At 37.3% G+C, this 21,421-nt stretch overlaps 1 protein-coding gene across 1 annotated transcript in view; it reads right to left on the bottom strand.

Moving 5' to 3' along the window:
• The window catches only part of LOC144978845 (MAM and LDL-receptor class A domain-containing protein 1-like), a 181,367-nt gene that overhangs the window by 114,892 nt on the left and 45,054 nt on the right, over nucleotides 1-21,421 (bottom strand). The window contains exons 23-28 of the mRNA XM_078925405.1: nucleotides 21,191-21,421; nucleotides 16,889-17,108; nucleotides 13,056-13,187; nucleotides 9,395-9,670; nucleotides 7,589-7,732; nucleotides 6,555-6,786 (exon numbers count right to left, since the gene is read on the bottom strand). The exon at nucleotides 21,191-21,421 is cut by the window's right edge and continues 65 nt beyond it. Coding sequence (XP_078781531.1) covers nucleotides 6,555-6,786; nucleotides 7,589-7,732; nucleotides 9,395-9,670; nucleotides 13,056-13,187; nucleotides 16,889-17,108; nucleotides 21,191-21,421 — 1,235 coding nt within the window. The remainder of the gene's footprint in view (nucleotides 1-6,554; nucleotides 6,787-7,588; nucleotides 7,733-9,394; nucleotides 9,671-13,055; nucleotides 13,188-16,888; nucleotides 17,109-21,190) is intronic.

Below are 21,421 nucleotides of genomic sequence, written 5' to 3'. Positions count from 1 at the left end.
ACTACTCAAACAATGAAACTATGACTACTGCACGAACCTATGAAACAATGACTTACTGTCACGACCTACTGTCACAGGAAATAATACTGGTCACGACTATGTCACAGGAAACAATGACTTACTGGTCACAACCTACTGTACAGGAAAATACTGCACACTAGTACAAATTACTGCACAGCACAGATTACTAGGTCACGACTACTGTCACAGAACAATGACTTACTGGTCACACTATCACAGAAACAATGATACTTACGCCTACGTCACAGGAAACAATGACTACTGGTCACCTCACTGTACAAAACAATGACTTACTGGTCACGACCTACTGTCACAGAAACAATGACTTACTGGTCACAACGTCACAGGAAATAAACTTACTGTCACGACTAATTCAGAAACATGACTACTGGTCAACCTATGTCACAGGAACAATGCTTATGGTCACGACCACTGTCACAGAAAAATGACTTACTGTCACACACTGTACAGAAACAATGACTTACTGGTCACTACACATAAGGAACATACTTACTGGTCCAACTATTGTCACAGGAAAATGACTTACTGTCACGACCTACTGTCACAGGAAACAATACTTAGTCAGCTGTTGTTACAACATAACAAACAAGATATTGGTCACGACTACGTCACAGAAACAATGACTTATGTACAGCTACTGTCAAGAACAAGACTTACTGGTCAGTGTGTTACAACAAAAAAACAATGATTATGTCATACCTATGTCACGAACATGATTACTGGTCACAGCCTACGTCACGGAAACAATGATTACTGTCACGCCTTGTCACAAACAATGATTATGGTCGCAACCACTGTCACAGAAACAATGACTTACTGGTCAAGCCTACTGTCACAAACATGACTTATGCACAACCTACGTACAGAAACAAGACTTATGTCACAACTACTGTCACAGAACAAGACTTATGGTCACGACCTACTGTCACAGGAAGAACCTACGTCACAGAAACAATGACTTACTGGTCACGACCTACTGTCACAGGACAAGACTTACTGGTCACGACAACTGCACAGGGAACAGACTACTGGTCACGAACATGACCTGTCGCACAGGAAACAGACTTACTGGTCCAACCTACTGTCACAGAAACAATGACTTACTGGTCACACCCACTGTCACAGGAAACAATCTGGACGACTTACTGTCACAGAAACATGCAGACAGACTACGCATCACAGAAACAATGACTTACTGGTCACGACCTACTGTCACAGGAAACAGACTACTGTCACAACCTACGTCACAGGAACAACGACTCACTGGTCACGACCTATGTCACAAAAGAAACACTGGTACTTACTTCCACTGTAATGTAAACAATACAACGCACCTACTGTTCACATAAACGAACCTGACTTTATGGTCAGACCGACATACTCATCGTCAAACACTAATTGATTAGATAAATAAGACACTCCCCTTTCTGTCACAACAAAAATGATTACTATTTGGATTTTATTTGAAAGTAATTAATACAAGTTTGTATTTATCAATGATTACATAAAATCCTTACTGTTATAAAGTCATTAATTCTTAGCTGTATACAACTACTGTCACTAAAATATACACATAAAAATGATTAAAAGAATGTCAAGTGGTAAGGAAACGATGACTTCAACCACTGTCACCTAAACAATGACTTACGATCACAACCTCACTTCACAGGAAACAATGACTTACTGGTCACTGACCTACTGTCACAGAAACAATGACTTATGGTCACACCATGTCACATAAACAAGAATAATGGTCACGATACTGTCACAAAACCATGACTTACGGTCACAGCTACTGTCACAGAACAATGACTTACCGGTCACAGACATTGTTACTGACAATACAAACATGTACGAAACTGGACACTGGTCACCTACTGTCACAGAAACAATGACTTACTGGTCCAGCCATACTGTCACAGGAACAAGACTTAAACTGTCACAGCGTGTGTTACAACAATAACAACAATGACTTACTGGTCACAACCTACTGTCACAGAAACAATGACTTACTGGTCACGACCACAGAACATGTCAAGGAACATGACTTGTGCACACTAGTGTCAAGAAACAATGACTTACTGGTCACACCTCTGTACAAAATACATCTATGACTACTGTCACAGTTGTACACAATAAACATGGACTTACTGGTCACAGCCTGACTTACTACAACAAGACTTACTGTCACGGTAACAATACAAACAATACACTTACTGGACATCCTTACTTACAGAACAAACATGACTTACTGGTCACAGCTGTTGTACAACATAGAAACAATGACTTACTGGTCACAACCTGTTGTCACAATAAAACAATGACTTACTGGTCACAGCCTGTTGTACAAAATAACAAACTGACTTACTGGTCACACCCGTTGTCACATAACAAACAATGACTTACTGGTCACAGCCTGTTGTTCAACAATAACAAACAATGACTACTACTGTCACAGCCTTGCACAGAAACAATGACTTACTGGTCACGACCTTGTCAGGAAACAATGACTTACTGGTCACAGCCTGTTGTTACAACAATAACAACAATGACTTACTGGTCACACCTACTGCACAGAAACAATACTTATGGTCACAGCTACTGTCACAGGAAACAATGACTTACGGTCACAGCCTTTGTCACAAAACAATGACTTACTGGTCACGACCTACTGTCACAGAAACAATGACTTACTGGTCAAGCCTACTGTCAAGGAAACAATGACTTACTGGTCACGCCTGTTGTTACAACAATAACAACAATGACATACTGGTCACAACCTACGTCAGAAACAATGACTACTGGTCACAGCCTACTGTCACAGGAAACAATGACTTACTGGTCACGACCACTGTCACAGGAAAAATACTTACTGGTCACACCTACTGTCACGAAACAATGACTTACGGTCACGACCTACTGTCACAGGAAACAATGACGACTGGTCACGACTTACTGTCACAGAAACAATGACTTACTGGTCACAACCTACTGTCACAGGAAACAATGACTTACTGTCACGACCTACTGTCACAGGAAACAATTACTGTCACGACCTATGCACAGGAAACATGACTTACTGGTCACACCTACTGTCACAGAAACAATGACTTACTGGTCACAACCTACTGTCACAGGAAACAATGACTTACTGGTCACAACCTACTGTCACAGGAAAAATGACTTACTGGTCACGCCTACTGTCACAGGAAACAATGACTTACTGTCACGACCTACTGTCACAGAAACAATGACTTACTGGTCACGACTACTGTCACAGGAAACAATGACTTACTGGTACAACTACTGTCACAGAAACAATGACTTACTGGTCACGACCTACTGTCACAGGAAACAATGACTTACTGGTCACAACCTACTGTCACAGGAAACAATGACTTACTGTCACACCTACTGTCACAGGAAACAATGACTTACTGGTCACGACCTACTGTCACAGGAAACAATGACTTCTGGCACAACCTACTGTCAAGGAAACAATGACTTACTGGTCACGACTACTGTCACAGAAACAGCTACGGTACTCCCTACTCAGCGAAACATATACTGTCACAGTATTAAGGAAAATGAACAACTGGCAACTTACTCAAAATAACAAAACAAGCATATTCATATTCACATAAAACAAGCTTACTGGTCACAGCCTTCGAACAGAAAATGATTATGTCACAAATTTAAAGAAAAACACTCTGTCCAACACCACAAAACATGATTATGGTAGATATGTCAAGAAACAAATGATATGAAAATACTTCAAAAAAAAGCTTAATTCAAGCCTTTCTTCACAGAAAAATAACTTATGTAATCTGTCAAAGGGAAGATGACGGTCAACCACTGTCCATAACAAGACTTACCGCCCGCTCTTGCCACTAAAAACAATGACTTACTGGTCAGACCTACGTCACAGAAACAATGACTTACTGGTCACGACCTACTGTCACAGGAAACAATGACTTACTGGTCACACCTATGTCACAAGAAACAATGACTTACTGGTCACACCTACTGTCACAGAAACAATGACTTACTGGTCACAGCCTTGTCACAAAAACAATGACTTACTGGTCACACCTACTGTCACAGAAAATGACTTACTGGTCAGCCTACTGTCACAGAAACAATGACTTACTGGTCACGCCTTGTCACAAAACAATGACTTACTGGTCACAACTACTGTCACAGAAACAAGACTTACTGGTCACGACCACTGTCACAGGAACAATGACTTACTGGTCACACCTATGTCAGGAAACAATGACTTACTGGTCACACCTTTGTACAATAAACAATGACTTACTGGTCACGCTTGTCAAAAAAACAATGACTTACTGGTCACACCTGTGTCAAAAAACATGATTATGGTCACACCTTTGTCACAAAAAAAATGACTTACTGGTCACACCTGTACAAAACAATGACTTACTGGTCACACCTTGTCACAATAACAATGACTTACTGGTCACAGCCTGTTGTTACAACAATAACAAACAATGACTTACTGGTCACGCCTCTGTCACAAAAACAATGACTTACTGTCACAGCCTGTCACAAAACAATGACTTATGGTCACGCCTTTGTCACAAAAAAACAATGACTTACTGGTCACACCTTTGCACAGGAAACATGACTTACTGGTCACACCTACTGTCACAGGAAACAATGACTTACTGGTCACGACCTACTGTCACAGGAAACAATGACTTACTGGGCACGACCTACTGTCACAGGAAACAATGACTTACTGGTCACGACCTTACTGTCAAAACAAAACAATGACTTACTGGTCACGACCTACTGTCACAGGAAAACAATGACTTACTGGTCACACCTACTGTCACAGGAAACAATGACTTACTGGTCACAACCTACTTTTCACAGGAAAACAATGACTTACTGGTCACGACCTACTGTCACAGAAACAATGACTTACTGGTCACACCTACTGTCACAGGAAACAAAACTGAACCCACTTATGGTCACCCTCTGCACGAAAAAGGACAGAACACTTAACTGATCACAATAACAAAAATGACTTACTGGTCACAAACCTACTGTCACAGAAACAATGACTTACTGGTCACGACCTACTGTCACAGGAAACAATGACTTACTGGTCACAGACCCCACTGTCACAGGAACAATGACTTACTGGTCACAGACCTACTGTCACAGGAAACAATGACTTACTGGTCACAGCCTGTTGTTACAACAAAACAAACATGACTATTGGTCACGACCTACTGTCACAGAAACAATGACTTACTGGTCACAGCTACTGTCACAGGAAACAATGACTTACTGGTCACACCTGTGTTACAAAACAAGATACAACATGACTATACTGGTCACACTTTCTGTCACAGAAACAATGACTTACTGGTCACAGCCTACTGTCACAGGAAACAATGACTTACTGGTCACAGCCTTGTTCACAAAAACAATGACTTACTGGTCACACTACTGTCACAGAAACAATGACTTACTGGTCACAGACCTACTGTCACAGGAAACAATGACTTACTGGTCACGACCTACTGTCACAGGAAACAATGACTTACTGGTCACGACCTACTGTCACAGAAACAATGACTTACTGGTCACAGCCTACTGTCACAGGAAACAATGACTTACTGGTCACAGCCTGTTGTTACAACAATAACAAACAATGACTTACTGGTCACTACCTACTGTCACAGAAACAATGACTTACTGGTCAGCCTACTGTCACAGGAAACAATGACTTACTGGTCACAGCCTGTTGTTACAACAATAACAAACAATGACTTACTGGTCACAACCTACTGTCACAGAAACAATGACTTACTGGTCACGACCACACTGTCACAGGAAACAATGACTTACTGGTCACGACCTAGTGTCAGGAAACAATGACTTACTGGTCACAGCCTGTTGTTACAACAATAACATACAATGACTTACTGGTCACAGTCTGTTGTTACAACAATAACAAACAATGACTTACTGGTCACAGCCTGTTGTTACAATAACAAACAATGACTTACTGGTCACAGCCTGTTGTTAGAACAATAACAAACAATGACTTACTGGTCACAGCCTGTTATTACAATAACAAACAATGACTTACTGGTCACAGCCTGTTGTTACAACAATAACAAACAATGACTTATTGGTCACAGCCTGTTGTTACAACAATAACAAACAATGACTTACTGGTCACAGCCTGTTGTTACAACAATAACAAACAATGACTTACTGGTCACAGCCTGTTGTCACAATAACAAACAATGACTTACTGGTCACAGCCTGTTGTTACAACAATAACAAACAATGACTTACTGGTCACAGCCTGTTGTTACAACAATAACAAACAATGACTTACTGGTCACAGCCTGTTGTCACAACAATAACAGACCATGACTTACAAGTGACAGCCTGTTGTCACAGCGAAAACATACAGTGACCTTCTGCTCATAGCCTGTTGTTCCAGCAATAAAAAACAGTGGACTTACTTGTCACAGCCTATTTCCACCATGTGGTGTGACCATCTATTCGGACTTGTGTCTCCATGTCCTATAAAATAAGGCTCCAAACCAGTGAGGTTGAATGATCTCAATATGAAGGTTGTGTCTTTATCTCCAGACATGAATAGGTAGAAATCCAAACACATTTTGTTCGTCATAGGGAATTCAGCAAGAGATGGAATACTGTGGTTTCCCTTTTTCCCAATGTAAAGGTAGTGACCTATTAGGGAGATACAAAGAAATGAACAGATGAGGATATGAACTTTTATATGGAATTAACAAATTTGAATAAAACAGCTTTTTAAAAAAGATCCAAAATACAGTGCTGATGGCCTCAATACCCGCCGGCCTATTGCCCAAAAGATCCAAAATACAGTGCTGATGGCCTCAATACCCGCCGGCCTATTGCCCAAAAGAACCAAAATACAGTGCTGTTGGCCTCAATACCCGCCGGCCTATTGCCCAAAAGAACCAAAATACAGTGCTGATGGCCTCAATACCCGCTGGGCTTTTGCCCAAAAGAACCAAAATACAGTGCTGATGCCCTCAATACCCACCGGCCTATTGCCCAAAAGAACCAAAATACAGTGCTGATGGCCTCATTACCCGCCGGCCTATTGCCCATTTTGCCAAAATGCCCACTAATTTGGTGAAGCAGAATTATTTTTCTTTAAAATATAACTCTAAATACCCATTTTCAAGATGCAATTCACCTAATTGCTCGCTCTAAAAAAAAGTTAAACAAAAAACAAAATAAAAAAATCACGGTACCATTTGAGGTCAAAAGAATTTATTCATCCCCTGTTTGTGAGAATCTTATTTGACATCTTATAACACTGCCCCTAATAACTATCATTTAATCTCACATTTGCTCCATCCTCATCCCAGCAGCCTCTTCTTATGTCCTTCAAACGTACTGTTGGATGATAATAATAAGTTATTTTTCTTGTTGTGTGGCTGAAAACAATTGCTTTTGTTCAATCAATCCTAGCTAAACAGAGATAAAGTAAACCATGACATACCCTTGACTGTTCCATAAGTGTGATCCACACGTGGATAGAACTTCCTGAGGGCTGGGGCCTGGCTGGCAGAACTGGTCACGGTCCACTTTTTAAAATCTTGCTTGGGAGAGTCTTCAAATGTTTGATGGTTAACCCTCTTCTTAGCTGGAAAGAATGGAGAGAAAAGAAACTTTTGCCACATGAATTGGCAAGACCCTTTCCACTGTCTACCTGGTTTTAACACGATAATTTATGTTTAAACTGTTTTTGATTTGGGCTGAAGAAATGTTTTGAGACCGCAAACTTAGTATTTTGTTTCAATGTTATATTCATTTTTGTACATTACTTTTTACAGCTCACAGTAGCTTCAAGTAACATACTACTCATTTAGTACAGTAAAAATTAAATGTAAATTAGTGGTAATTTAACTAATCCAACCCTAAACTCAACTGTATCAAATAGCCCCCCCTCTCCCCCTGTCTATCTTTTTTTTTAAATGTTTGCGCGTATCCCCCACCCCTTTCTATGAAATTTCAGCTCACAAAGTGTGCAGGTGAAAAAGACACTCTCTATGTTGTCGTTGTCATTTTACTGGCAGTATATTTGATTGAAAGAAAACCATTTTATACACCACATATCGCATCAATTAGAAAATGTCCAAACTGAGAATTCCCCTTCCCTCTTCTATGGATTGGTCAAATTGCACATCCCTCCTTCTATTCCGAACCCCCATTCTACTGATGATTGGCCAAAGTGCACACCCCTCCCCCCACCCCTTTTTCTTTGGTCAAGTTGAGCACTCCTCCTTCTATTCCAAACCGCCTTCTATTGAAGATTGGCTTAAGTGCATACCCCTCTCCCCTTCTATTTACTACACGAGTATCTCTATATTGTCGGTTCTCCCTAGAGGTGTTGGTACCTTTCAACATTAAAAATATATAAACAATCGGCTTCTGACTAGTCCGTGGGAAAAGTGTCATGATCATGGTTTTATTCCATGACCAGTATCATGTAAAAATTAAAAATAGTAACTATAACAATGCACATATAATTTGTCACTGAAATATGTGAATAACGTAAAAGTAAACACATCCAAATTCATCACATGTCATAAAAATATTTCAAACAGGACACACCTTCTAAAATAAGATTTCATTCAACAATCCTTGGGCCAAATAAAGAAAGTGAATTTTGTTAATAAAGAAAAACGGTTCACCTTTCTAAAAAACTATAGTAAGAGCAGTGGGGGCTGTCTGATGCCTGGGATCGTAAACATATTAATAAAATGGTGAAAATGGAAATGGCTGTGGATGGGAACAATATAACATTGGATGTTTTTGGGTATAAGCCCTTCATCAGCAAAACAATAAACAAAGTAGTATTGAAAACAAAATGTAGTGAGAATTGTATTCCTGAGTAGTTGGAATATGAATGAACCAGTTTGAAACCATTTCATTTCTACTCGTACTTTCATCAAACATCCTCTCGAGGCCATACTCAACACTAAGAAAGAAATCCACAACTGCTGTTGGCATCGACGGAAACACCTATTCATCAACTTTGAAATGACGGAATCGCTTCAACAGTCAGCGACAACAACACCTTGTACTCATTTCCCACAGTCCTGGTGATGGCCATACAGGCCTGAAACATTCATGTAGGCTACAATATTGTGGTCAATATCTTAATAATAATTTGCTCGGGTCCCTTGTTTTCATCAACATGACAAATAAGATTGTATATGGATTTTACCTCAGATTTAAGTTGGCCTTAGTTAAAATAATGAAAACAAAGAAATGATAAAAACCTCAAAGTTAAAGAACTTACGGTCAAAATAAGGCTTCTTCTGTTTCCTCTCCTTCTTCTTCTTGTCAATATCTTCACAAGTTCCCATCAGGACCTCAATGTCATCAATAGCCACAACTGTCTTGGCAGTGTTGCTCCTGACCCAAATATCCAGTCGAAAAAGTTGTTTAGCTGTTAGGTCAACCCTCAAATAGTCCCACAAGTCTTGGTATGTGAGACGTTTCTTAAATGTGATAGCTTGTTTTATCAGTGGGGTGATTCTACCATCCATAGTCTCCATACCCACACCAAGAATTGCTTTCAAAATAATAATATTACAGTAATAATTATGACAATAGATGCACAGTAAAGCTCAATTTGAATCAGTCAGTTTATATAAAGATAAAGAAGAGACAACATTGAAAGCCTTTCTATGCAAAATATATTATGGATCGATGTGAGTGCAAAGAAATCACTGCACAAAGATTTCTTAAAGGTTGGTGTGATTTATTATGAAGTAGGCTGGGACAACTGACATCCATCAAAATGGTAAACATGTATTATACAAGTCAAAGTGATATTAAACATATATTATACAAGTCAAAGTGATACTAAACATATATTATACAAGTCAAAGTGATATTAAACATATATTATACAAGTCAAAGTGATATTAAACATATATTATACAAGTCAAAGTGATACGAAACATATATTATACAAGTCAAAGTGATACGAAACATATATTATACAAGTCAAAGTGATACAAAACATATATTATACAAGTCAAAGTGATACAAAACATATATTATACAAGTCAAAGTGATACGAAACATATATTATAAAGTCAAAGTGATACAAAACATATATTATACAAGTCAAAGTGATACGAAACATATATTATACAAGAAGTCAAAGTGATACTGGGTTGTTGTTGGCTAACCCAGCAAACATTCCTAGATTTGTATACAGAAAGCATATGACAAACATTTCCCTCTCATCCGTCTGTTTTTTTAAGTAATGTACTTGTGTTTTCATTGTTTGTTGTTGTTTGCTGAAGAATGGTTTTGAGCTGGAAACGTTCCGTGTTTGGTATTTTGTTCTTTTTTGAAGCTGTTATATTCATTTTTGTTATTACTTTTAACATGTATTATACCAGGCTTACATTTTAAAAAAATTATTATAGAGCAGTCATTGAATCCAGCTTTCTTAATGACTTACTTTGACTGAAGGAGACATTAAGTGTAATGTCAAATCCTTTATAAAATAGCTCTTATAACAAACAATACCAGAAAACAAGTTTTATAGAATTAAAGCTGCTTAAGTAGCTGATGCCTTTTAGGAGGGTGCCATTACAGTCAGGTCCTGGCTTCAATTCCCAATCACAATGAATGTTTTCTTCCTTTTAGGAGGGTGCCATTACAGTCAGGTCCTGGCTTCAATTCCCAATCACAATGAATGTTTTCTTCCTTTTAGGAGGGTGCCATTACAGTCAGGTCCTGGCTTCAATTCCCAATCACAATGAATGTTTTCTTCCTTTTACTTTTAGGAGGGTGCCATTACAGGCAGGTCCTGGCTTCAATTCCCAATCACAATGAATGTTTTCTTCCTTTTACTTTTAGAAGGGTGCCATTACAGGCAGGTCCTAGCTTCAATTCCCAATCACAATGAATGTTTTTCTTCTTCCTTTACTTGCAGTCCACATTTGGTGTATTGTCAGTTTTACACAAGCAATATTGAACATGACATAGTTGTAAATTGTAGTATTCTTATAAAATGATCCAAATCATGTGCTTCCACCATGTCTTCAGTGACTTGATTCCAAAATCCAATTGCTGATGGCATGAAGGATTGCATAGGACTTTGTCATTTCCAACTTGGTCTTAGGTATAGTTGGTCGTTGAATTGTTGATGGCATGAAGGATTGCATAGGACTTTGTCATTTCCAACTTGGTCTTAGGTATCGTTGGTTGTTGAATTGTTGATGGCATGAAGGATTGCATAGGCTTTGTCATTTCCAACTTGGTCTTAGGTATAGTTGATCGTTGAATTGTTGATGGCATGAAGGATTGCATAGGACTTTGTCATTTCCAACTTGGTCTTAGGTATAGTTGGTCGTTGAATTGTTGATGGCATGAAGGATTGCATAGGACTTTGTCATTTCCAACTTGGTCTTAGGTATCGTTGGTTGTTGAATTGTTGATGGCATGAAGGATTGCATAGGACTTTGTCATTTCCAACTTGGTCTTAGGTATAGTTGATCGTTGAATTGTTGATGGCATGAAGGATTGCATAGGACTTTGTCATTTCCAACTTGGTCTTAGGTATAGTTGATCGTTGAATTGTTGATGGCATGAGGATTGCATAGGACTTTGTCATTTCCAACTTGGTCTTAGGTATCGTTGGTCATTGTGACCCCTTGCCTTGTTCTTGAAATTGTTGGTCTTGGTGGGAATTCATTAGTTTTGACTTCAACCAGACCGTTGTGCATCTTAAAGAACATTGTTACTTTAGCTCTTTTTCTTCTTTTCTCAAACTGTGTCCACCCCAAGTTCTTAGGAATGCCAGTTACACTTATGGTTGTTCTGTAATCACCAGTGAACATGCAAGCTGCCTTCTGCTGCACCTTTTTGTAATGATTGAGATTCTAAGGGTTGAATGAGAAATTTATTGTAACCTGTATGAAAGATGTATGAATGCCAATTATGAACAAAGGAATGTAACCATGTATATATTTTAGTGTAAATTAGTAAAGTAAGAATAATTTCCCTTGAATCTTTATATCCCCCTATTTAGTCAATTATAGTTATTTCCCCTTTTCGTCTACATGTATATAAACAGTGACAGGAAGTAAATAAAATCTTTTGTTCACAAGTGCTTACAAGAGTCTTCAGAGTTCATTCTTTATTTCACCACGTTGGCTATCCAGAGCCATCAGGCTATTAAGAGCCTTGAACATAACACTTTTCAATTTTTTTTATTATTTCTCTCTTCACTGGGTGTCAAACAACCGAGGCATACTCAAAACGGGTGGTATTAGCGTTTTGTAACAGGTTTCTTTTGTTTCTTGCGAACAATTGCCTAAGTTCCTTCTTATGAGAGCATTGATGTTGTTTGCTTTTTCGGAGATGCTATCGACATGTTTGTTCCAAGAGAGATTGATGTTATAGTCATCAGAGGGTTTAACTGTAGCAAGTTTTGAATCATGAATGGTGTAATTGGATATCAATGGATTACAATTGTAATCCTCTAGGAGCGGTACGGTACTTTTGTTGATAATAACAAGAGAACAACTGAGAAGAGAAGTGTCAGAATAAAATAGTGAATAAAAATGTGAGAGGTATCGAGAATATCTAACAATTGTAATCCATTGATATCCAATTACACCATTCATGATTCAAAACTTGCTTTTCACAATCGAAGATGCATGACAACCTGTCAGAAAAACACCATAATTTTTAATGTATTTTTCTTTAAGATATGAACTGGACACTAATACTCAGTCTGCAGAGCTGCCAACCCCAACTGAAAGCATAATTTGATTTTTTTAAAGTGCAATAACACCCTTTTTTGGCATATAGTTGGCAGCTTTGAGTCTGACTGATTCAGCCACTTAATTTGAAGAAGATAAATATTATGGAATTTAGAATAAGTGTAAGAAGTGGAGAAAAAAGAATCAATAAAAATTATTTCAAACGGTTACCTTTTCCAAATCCAGAGAACCACAGAGTCAAACAGCGCCCATGGTTGTGAGGTGGGCTGAAATAACTAGACAGTCTGGCTGTTTGGTATCCTGGCTTTGCCGCTGCATCAAACTCGTACAACATGTAGTGACCTATCCATGGGAAAATAAGCATTGGATATTTCTTCATCAAATCTAATTAACCCTTAAGAGTCTTGAATATATGGTAGCCCACAAAAATAAGGAATAAAACACTGTAAAAAAAAGTGTAATTAAGGCAGGAACAGATTCTAAAGACAAATTTTCCTTTGATAATGAATAAAGGGAACTTTATTATGTTTTATCATTATAAATATAAAACAATGAGTTTATAATTGCTGTAATCAATCTCATAATAAAATCAGCACAAAGTGGACACAAGTTTTTTTTATTATTTATTTAAAAACTTGACCTTTTATATAGCGCAACCTAGGCAACAGCTACATTTAACATGTAAGATGAGACCTTTAGGCAATATTACAATTTTTTTTGACAGACAACGTTGTTACTGACCAGGTACATACACATTTTACACCTGAGTACAGTGAGAGAATGTGAGAAAAGAGCCTTTTCCAAGGACCCATCCATGCGCTGCTCAGAGCACGCCACAAACCCAGGACCTTCCAATCCAAAAGCGAATGTCACACCCCAAGACCACTTAGCCACACATGTGTGTCAAAAATTCAATTGTTCAGCACCTAATCCATTAAGACTTTAGACCACATAGCCACACATGTGTGTCAAAAATTCAATTGTTCAGCACTTAATCCATTAAGACTTTAGACCACATAGCCACACATTTGTGTCAAAAATTCAATTGTTCAGCACCTAATCCGTTAAGACTTTAGACCACATAGCCACACATTTGTGTCAAAAATTAAATTGTTCAGCACCTAATCCATTAAGACTTTAGACCACATAGCCACACGTGTGTGTCAAAAATTCAATTGTTCAGCACCCAATCCATTAAGACTTTAGACCACATAGCCACACATTTGTGTCAAAAATTAAATTGTTCAGCACCTAATCCATTAAGACTTTAGACCACATAGCCACACATTTGTGTCAAAAATTCAATTGTTCAGCACCTAATCCATTAAGACTTTAGACCACATAGCCACACATTTGTGTCAAAAATTCAATTGTTCAGCACCTAATCCATTAAGACTTTAGACCACATAGCCACACATTTGTGTCAAAAATTCAATTGTTCAGCACCTAATCCATTAAGACTTTAGACCACATAGCCACACATTTGTGTCAAAAATTCAATTGTTCAGCACCTAATCCATTAAGACTTTAGACCACATAGCCACACATTTGTGTCAAAAATTCAATTGTTCAGCACCTAATCCATTAAGACTTTAGATCACATAGCCACACATTTGTGTCAAAAATTCAATTGTTCAGCACCTAATCCATTAAGACTTTAGACCACATAGCCACACATTTGTGTCAAAAATTCAATTGTTCAGCACCTAATCCATCAAGACTTTATAATACCATGTTGAGATGTCGAGTCAACTATCTGACCAATCGGCTCAAAATTCTATAATGTCGGGGTGAATGAATCTGATGCTTAAAATCTAACTTTAAGTATAACTTATAAAATTGAAATGAAAATAAACGTCTTCCTTGCAGAGTGATTTTTATTCTTTTAAATTCTAAAAACAGACATTTCAAAATTAAGACCCTCTCCTTGTCAATGTAGTTAATAAAAATATGAAATGGAATGTAAGCTTCAATTTAATTACAAAAACATATAGAATGGATGTTTCGGGTTTCCCCTTTATCATCAAACAGGATGAATGTAACACTACAGATGAAGGAGATGATGTCATCATCTATTTCATCTGTAGTGTTACATTCATCCTGTTTGTTGATAAAAGGGAAACCCGTAACATCAATTTCTATATGTTTTTGTAATTAAATTGAAGCTTACATTCCATTTCATATTGATATCTATTTCTTCGAGCTTTAGGCAGCAACATTTAAATTATCTTGCCAATGTAGGGAAATCTCCACATTTGTAATGATACACACAGCATCTTATTTTTTTCAGACCTGATTTCAAATCACAAACTTTGAAGAAAAGCCTGTGTTATATCATTGACAACAACTGAATGCTGATTTGTGAGGCTTGCTTTGCTCAACAAAATTATGTATAATATGTACTTATTCGTTCAATATTTGAGTTGAAAAATAAAATTTGTGAGTTGGGTCGGTTTGCCATTTCAGTAGAAATAATGAAACTGGTGGGTAGGAAAAAGTACATTTTATTCACCCAGGTCACACCAGTTAGAAGGTTTTGGTACACATATCATACGTAACCCGACATCTTTGGAACACAAATCATACGTAACCCAATGTCTTTACAACATATATCATACGTAACCTAACGTCTTTGGAACACATATCATACGTAACCCAACGTCTTTACGACATATATCATACGTAACCCGACATCTTTGGAACACAAATCATACGTAACCCAACGTCTTTACGACATATATCATACGTAACCTAACGTCTCTGGAACACAAAGCATACGTAACCCAACGTCTTTACGACATATATTCATACGTAACCCAACGTCTTTACGACATATATCATACGTAACCTAACGTCTTTGGAACACATATCATACGTAACCCAACATCTTTACGACATACATCATACGTAACCTAACGTCTTTGGAACACATATCATACATAACCCAACGTCTTTTCGACATATAACATACGTAACCTAACGTCTTTGGGACACATATCATACGTAAACCAACGTCTTTACGACATATATCATACGTAACCCAACGTCTTTACGACATATATCATACGCAACCTAACGTCTCTGGAACACGAATCATACGTAACCCAACGTCTTTACAACATATACGTAACCCAACGTCTTTACGACATATATCATACGTAACCTAACGTCTTTGGAACACATATCATACATAACCCAACGTCTTTTCGACATATAACATATGTAACCTAACGTCTTTGGGACACATATCATACGTAACCCAACGTCTTTACGACATATATCATACATAACCTAACGTCTTTGGGACACATATCATATGTAACCTAACGTCTTTGGAACACATATCATACATAACCCAATGTCTTTACGACATAGATCATACGTAACCTAACATCTTTAGGACACATTTATATCATAAGTAATCTGACGTCTTTGGCACATGTATATCAGATGTAACCTGACATCTCAGAGCAGTGTTATGTCATGATGAACTTGGTGCTAAAAATAGAATGGATAGCCACAAATATCAAAGTTAGGTTTAATTTCCATTCTTTATTTTGGAGGGAATGAATACACGACATTTCTTATATTGCAAAAGACACCGTTCGTAAATAGTAACATTTATATTGTAAATTCACTCTTACTGATCTTATTCATCCCGATATAACAGCATTTTGACATGGTGGGCCACTTATCGTAATAAAAAATTTAAAAATAAAATAAGAGCTTTTATATAGCCCGATATCTGCTAAACATGCTCAAAGCACTTTACAAGGAGGCTCTAGCCAACAGCAACACTTAACATGTAGGACTGGACATGACACCTGTCAGGCGATATTGCAATTTATTTTCCAACAGAGAAAACTCTGCTAACGGCTAGGTACACATTTTACACCTGACTATGGTGAGAGAATGTGAGTAAAGGGCCTTTTCCAAGGACTCAACCGTGCATTGCTCACGACTTGAACCCGGGACTTTCCAATCCGAAGGCAAGTGTCATACAACAAAACCTTACAGTAACACAATAGAAATCAGGCATCTACCTTGTCTAGATCTAGTGGTATGATCAAACACTATCTTTGTCGATGGCATGATCCCAGTACTGGCACGATTCCAATTGATCTCCCCTGTATTTTTATAACCGCATAGGCCTGACTCTTCAAAGTCACAGGTCAGATTGGTAGGACAGGGAGAAGATGAGAAAAGAATTTCATCTATGGCTACATAGCCACTGGAATCAATCACCTCTGCCTCTAGAATGAGCTGAAATAATGATAATAATGATAATAATAAAAATAATAATAAATATTATAAAAATAATAAAAAATAAAAATAATAATAATAATAATATAATAATAATAATAAAATATAATAATAATAATTAATAATAATAAAATAATAATAATAATAATAATAATAATAATAATATAATAATAATAATAATAATAATAATATATAATAATAAAAATAATAATAATAATAATAATAATAATAATAATAAAATAATAATATATAATAATAATAATAATAATAATAATAATATAATAATAATAATAAATAATAATAATAATAATAATAAATAAAATAATAATAAGATAATAATAATAATAAGAAGAAGAAGAAGAAGAAGAAGAAGAAGAAGAAGAAGAAGAAGAGAAGAAGAAGAAGAAGAGAAGAAGAAGAAGAAGAAGAAGAAGAAGAAGAAGAAGAAGAGAAGAAGAAGAAGAAGAAGAGAAGAAGAAGAAGAAAAGAAGAAGAAGAAAAGAAGAAGAAGAAGAAGAAGAAGAAGAAGAAGAAGAAGAAGAAGAAGAAGAGAAGAAGAAGAAGAAAGAAGAAGAGAAGAAGAAGAAGAAGAAGAAGAAAGAAGAAGAAGAAAAGAAAGAAGAAGAAGAAGAAGAAGAAGAAGAAGAAGAAGAAGAAGAAGAAGAAGAAGAAGAAGAAGAAGAAGAAGAAGAAAAAGAAAGAAGAAGAAGAAGAAGAGAAGAAGAAGAAGAAGAAGAAGAAGAAGAGAAGAAAAGAAGAAGAAGAAGAAGAAGAAGAAGAAGAAGAAGAGAAGAAGAGAAGAAGAAGAAGAAGAAGAAGAAGAAGAAGAAGAAGAAGAAGAAGAAGAAGAAGAAGAAGAAGAAGAAGAAGAAGAAGAAGAAGAAGAAGAAGAAGAAGAAGACGTTTCATAAGGAGAAAGCGGCTCAATGATATTTTTTCTAGCAATGTGGTGGTACCTTCATCCTGTTTTGTTGATAAAAGGGGAAACCCACATTAGCTGTTTGCGTTTATTACATTAAAGCTTCCATTCAATTTCACATTGTAATTTATTTCTGAGCTTCGAGCAGCAACATTTACATTTTTTTTCCATATGGGATTAATTTCATTAAATTTATTATTGTCTTATCGTATGTCCCTGAGGTAGAGAATAATGGATTCTCTGATTTCAAGCAATTGCCTGAGAATTTACAGCTCTGTTTGCACTAACCCCTTAGTAGAAGCATGTCTTGTCTATTTGTAAAATATAAAAAAAAAACACCAAAAAAAAAAAAAAACAAAAAAAACTTGAGCTTTTATATTGCGCAATATCCACTAAACGTGCTCAAAGCGCTTTACAAGGGGTCCCTGGCCAACAGCAACACATAACATGTAGGACGAGACATGACACCTGTCAGGCGATATTACAAATTTTTGGGACAGAGACAATGCTGTTAACGACCAGGTACTCATTTTACACCTGAGTACGTTGAGAGAACGTGAGTAAAGAGCCTTCTCCAAGGACTCAACTATGCGCTGAGCAAGGCTCGAACCCAGGACCTTCCGATCCGAAAGCGAGTGTCATACCACTAGACCACATATGACTGGAATAGATTCCTCTTGGGCATAACATTTTCAAGCCTGTACTACTTGCTGAGCCCATAAAACTCACCACCTTCGCTTCCATAAGTAGTTACGGCCCTGAGTTAATGTGTGTACATAATTTTCAGTCCTTATAAGAGAAAGCTCCTTGTAGATCCCTACTGACTCGCTACAAAAGTCTGTCACGTTGTCCAAGACCACCTGATTATCCAGCCAACATCTCCCAATTACTGCATGGTGTGACCACTTGTTTATGCTGCCTTATCAACCATGGAGCTAGAGCGATCCTATGAGGGAAGTTTACTCATAATCCACCACCACTCTCTAGGACAAGTTTTTGTTTTTAAGGGTTTTACGGCGCTTGCAACACATTTAGGTCATATCAACCCAGTAAAAAGGAAGAAAATTGGATAGTAAAAACATTCTAGATGTACAATTAAAGGGAGTTTAGGAAAAAGTAAGGCAAGGGGAAAAGGTTGAAATAGGGAACAGATGTAGATTCCAAGAGTTCACTACCAGTGTACTTAGTTTGATATCGCCTAAAAGTCTCACCCAGACACCAGCACAAGTCCCCACTAAGAGGAATACGCTCAAATGTTTACAAATCACATGTTAAGAATAAAACAAAATAACTTTATAATAGAGAGATGATTTACAAGGACAAAAATTTCATCTCCCAAAACTATACATTTGACTGTTTCCCTCTCAGCCAGGGTATCCGGCCAGGGCCAGGACAAAACCAAGTAATCTCATTCCAAGACAAAGACAGAAAGCATGTTGGAAAACAGATATAGGAGGATAGAAGACACAGTAAGTACCTCCCTGCCCACTATGGGAGGGCAGGAACCGCACCCAGCATCTAGGACAAAGATAATGAACTAACCCATTAAGGTCATTCTATAGCAAGGACTATGAAAAATGTTTTTTTCTCTTTCTGAGGAAAATTTTTGTCTGAAATCAAAGCCCTATCTCCACTGAGCAGTAAAAATCATTTTGAATTTTGAAAATCCATTCATAAATAAACAAGCTATGCAGTTTCAAAGGTGTCATTTATTTGGATGACCCGCAAAGAGGAAAAAAAACGCGAAAATATGGGAGGCTTTTTCGGGATTTTTTTCGACCTTTGGTTGTATCTTGCGTAATAAGTGGATTAAAAGATTGAAATTTGGCAATTTTATGGCAAATTTGATAGAGAATATGATGAAAACATTAGAAGAGTTCTAACTTATATATAAACACACACACACACACACACACACACACACACACACACAGAGAGAGAGAGAGAGAGAGAGAGAGAGAGAGAGAGAGAGAGAGAGAGAGTAGAAGAGAGAGAGAGAGAGAGAGAGAGAGAGAGAGAGAGAGAGAGAGAGAGAGAGAGAGAGAGAGAGAGAGAGAGAGAGAGAGGGATTGCGTACGTAAACAAAAGAAATATAGAAGGAAAAGAGAAATTGGACAAGGGACAAAGGTTACTGACAGAACGTGACTTGGAACACAATAATTAAACCCATGCTGAGATTGTAGATCATATTGCAATCGAAAACTTTTAACTATAATTTCTTAAATTCTTGTAAATGAAACAGTCAAATTATCAGCTGTTTATTGAACCCAAACGCAATGGCAGACGATAAACACCCCTCTGCCAGTGAGACCGCGCAGACATTTTGACTAGTCATGAACTTTAAAACGAGGTCAACCAATTAGAAAGCGCTTTGCCACGACTCGCTCAGCCGCTGTTTGGTGCCAAATCGTTTTGAACTTGTGATTCGGGCTGTAGGGGGGGGAAAATGGCTTTGTCTTTTACAAATGAAGAACAAATTAGGATAGTGTTTTGAAAAATATGGGAAAAGTACTCGTCATATTCATATGAAATTTTACAACCTAAAAGAAGAAATGTTCATGTATTGCCTTGTCAGCGACAAAACCTACACGCCCGGTAGTTTTAGAAATATTTTACTCCAAAGAGTAAAAATCTATTTTTAACGGTCTTCTGGTAATCTTACGAGTTTTGTCGCTTGACATAATCTAAAATGACCTTTTTCCTAACTGTGTGCCAACTTTCAGTAATATTCATTGATAAACAGCGCCGTAATTAATTTTTAAAAATTGCATATACCAAACGGCTTCGTCCCATATTTTGTCGCGAATTTGGGCACTTCGTGAGCGAAAAAGAGGCCCAAAGATTCTAACCACAGGGGCCATGATGACAAAACCCTTTTAATATTTTGTTGTACATATTTGATGCTTTATTTTTATTTACATAAAATCTCAAAACATATTTTCTTCTTAGAGTTAGTCATGGAGAGTTCTCTTTTTTTTTGGGGGGGGGAGGGGGGGGGGGACCAGAATTGAAACAGTACTATTGTACTGATTTAGCCTCAAGCATTAGAAAAGGAGTTTTCTGTTTTCATTACCAAGAGATTTAAAAATAGTAAAGCCCCTAAATCATGGTGTTTACCATGGTGAAGCACAATTAAAAATACTATATATTGGACTTAACTTACTCGGTAGTGAGATTTGGTAGTGACGTCAAAAAGAACTTTCCTCCACCTTTGTTGTTTCTTGATCACCCTGGTGTAAATACTCATTGGTGAACTGTCTGTTCCATCTCCATTTTCAGCTTTAACTTTCACATTGAACGTGCCTTTGATCTTATTCTCATCTTTCACCATGTGCTTGTCAAAACCAGAGGCAATGTAAAAAGACACACATTCGCCTCGTGAAGGGCCGTACAC

The sequence above is a fragment of the Berghia stephanieae genome, chromosome 8 (assembly GCF_034508935.2).
Source record: "Berghia stephanieae isolate SIO BIC M18660-M18661 chromosome 8, UCSD_Bste_1.3, whole genome shotgun sequence".
NCBI classification, from domain to species: Eukaryota; Metazoa; Mollusca; class Gastropoda; order Nudibranchia; family Aeolidiidae; genus Berghia; species Berghia stephanieae.
The sequence above is the reverse complement of the archived record's forward strand: the minus strand, read 5'-3'. Positions and strand labels throughout refer to the sequence as shown.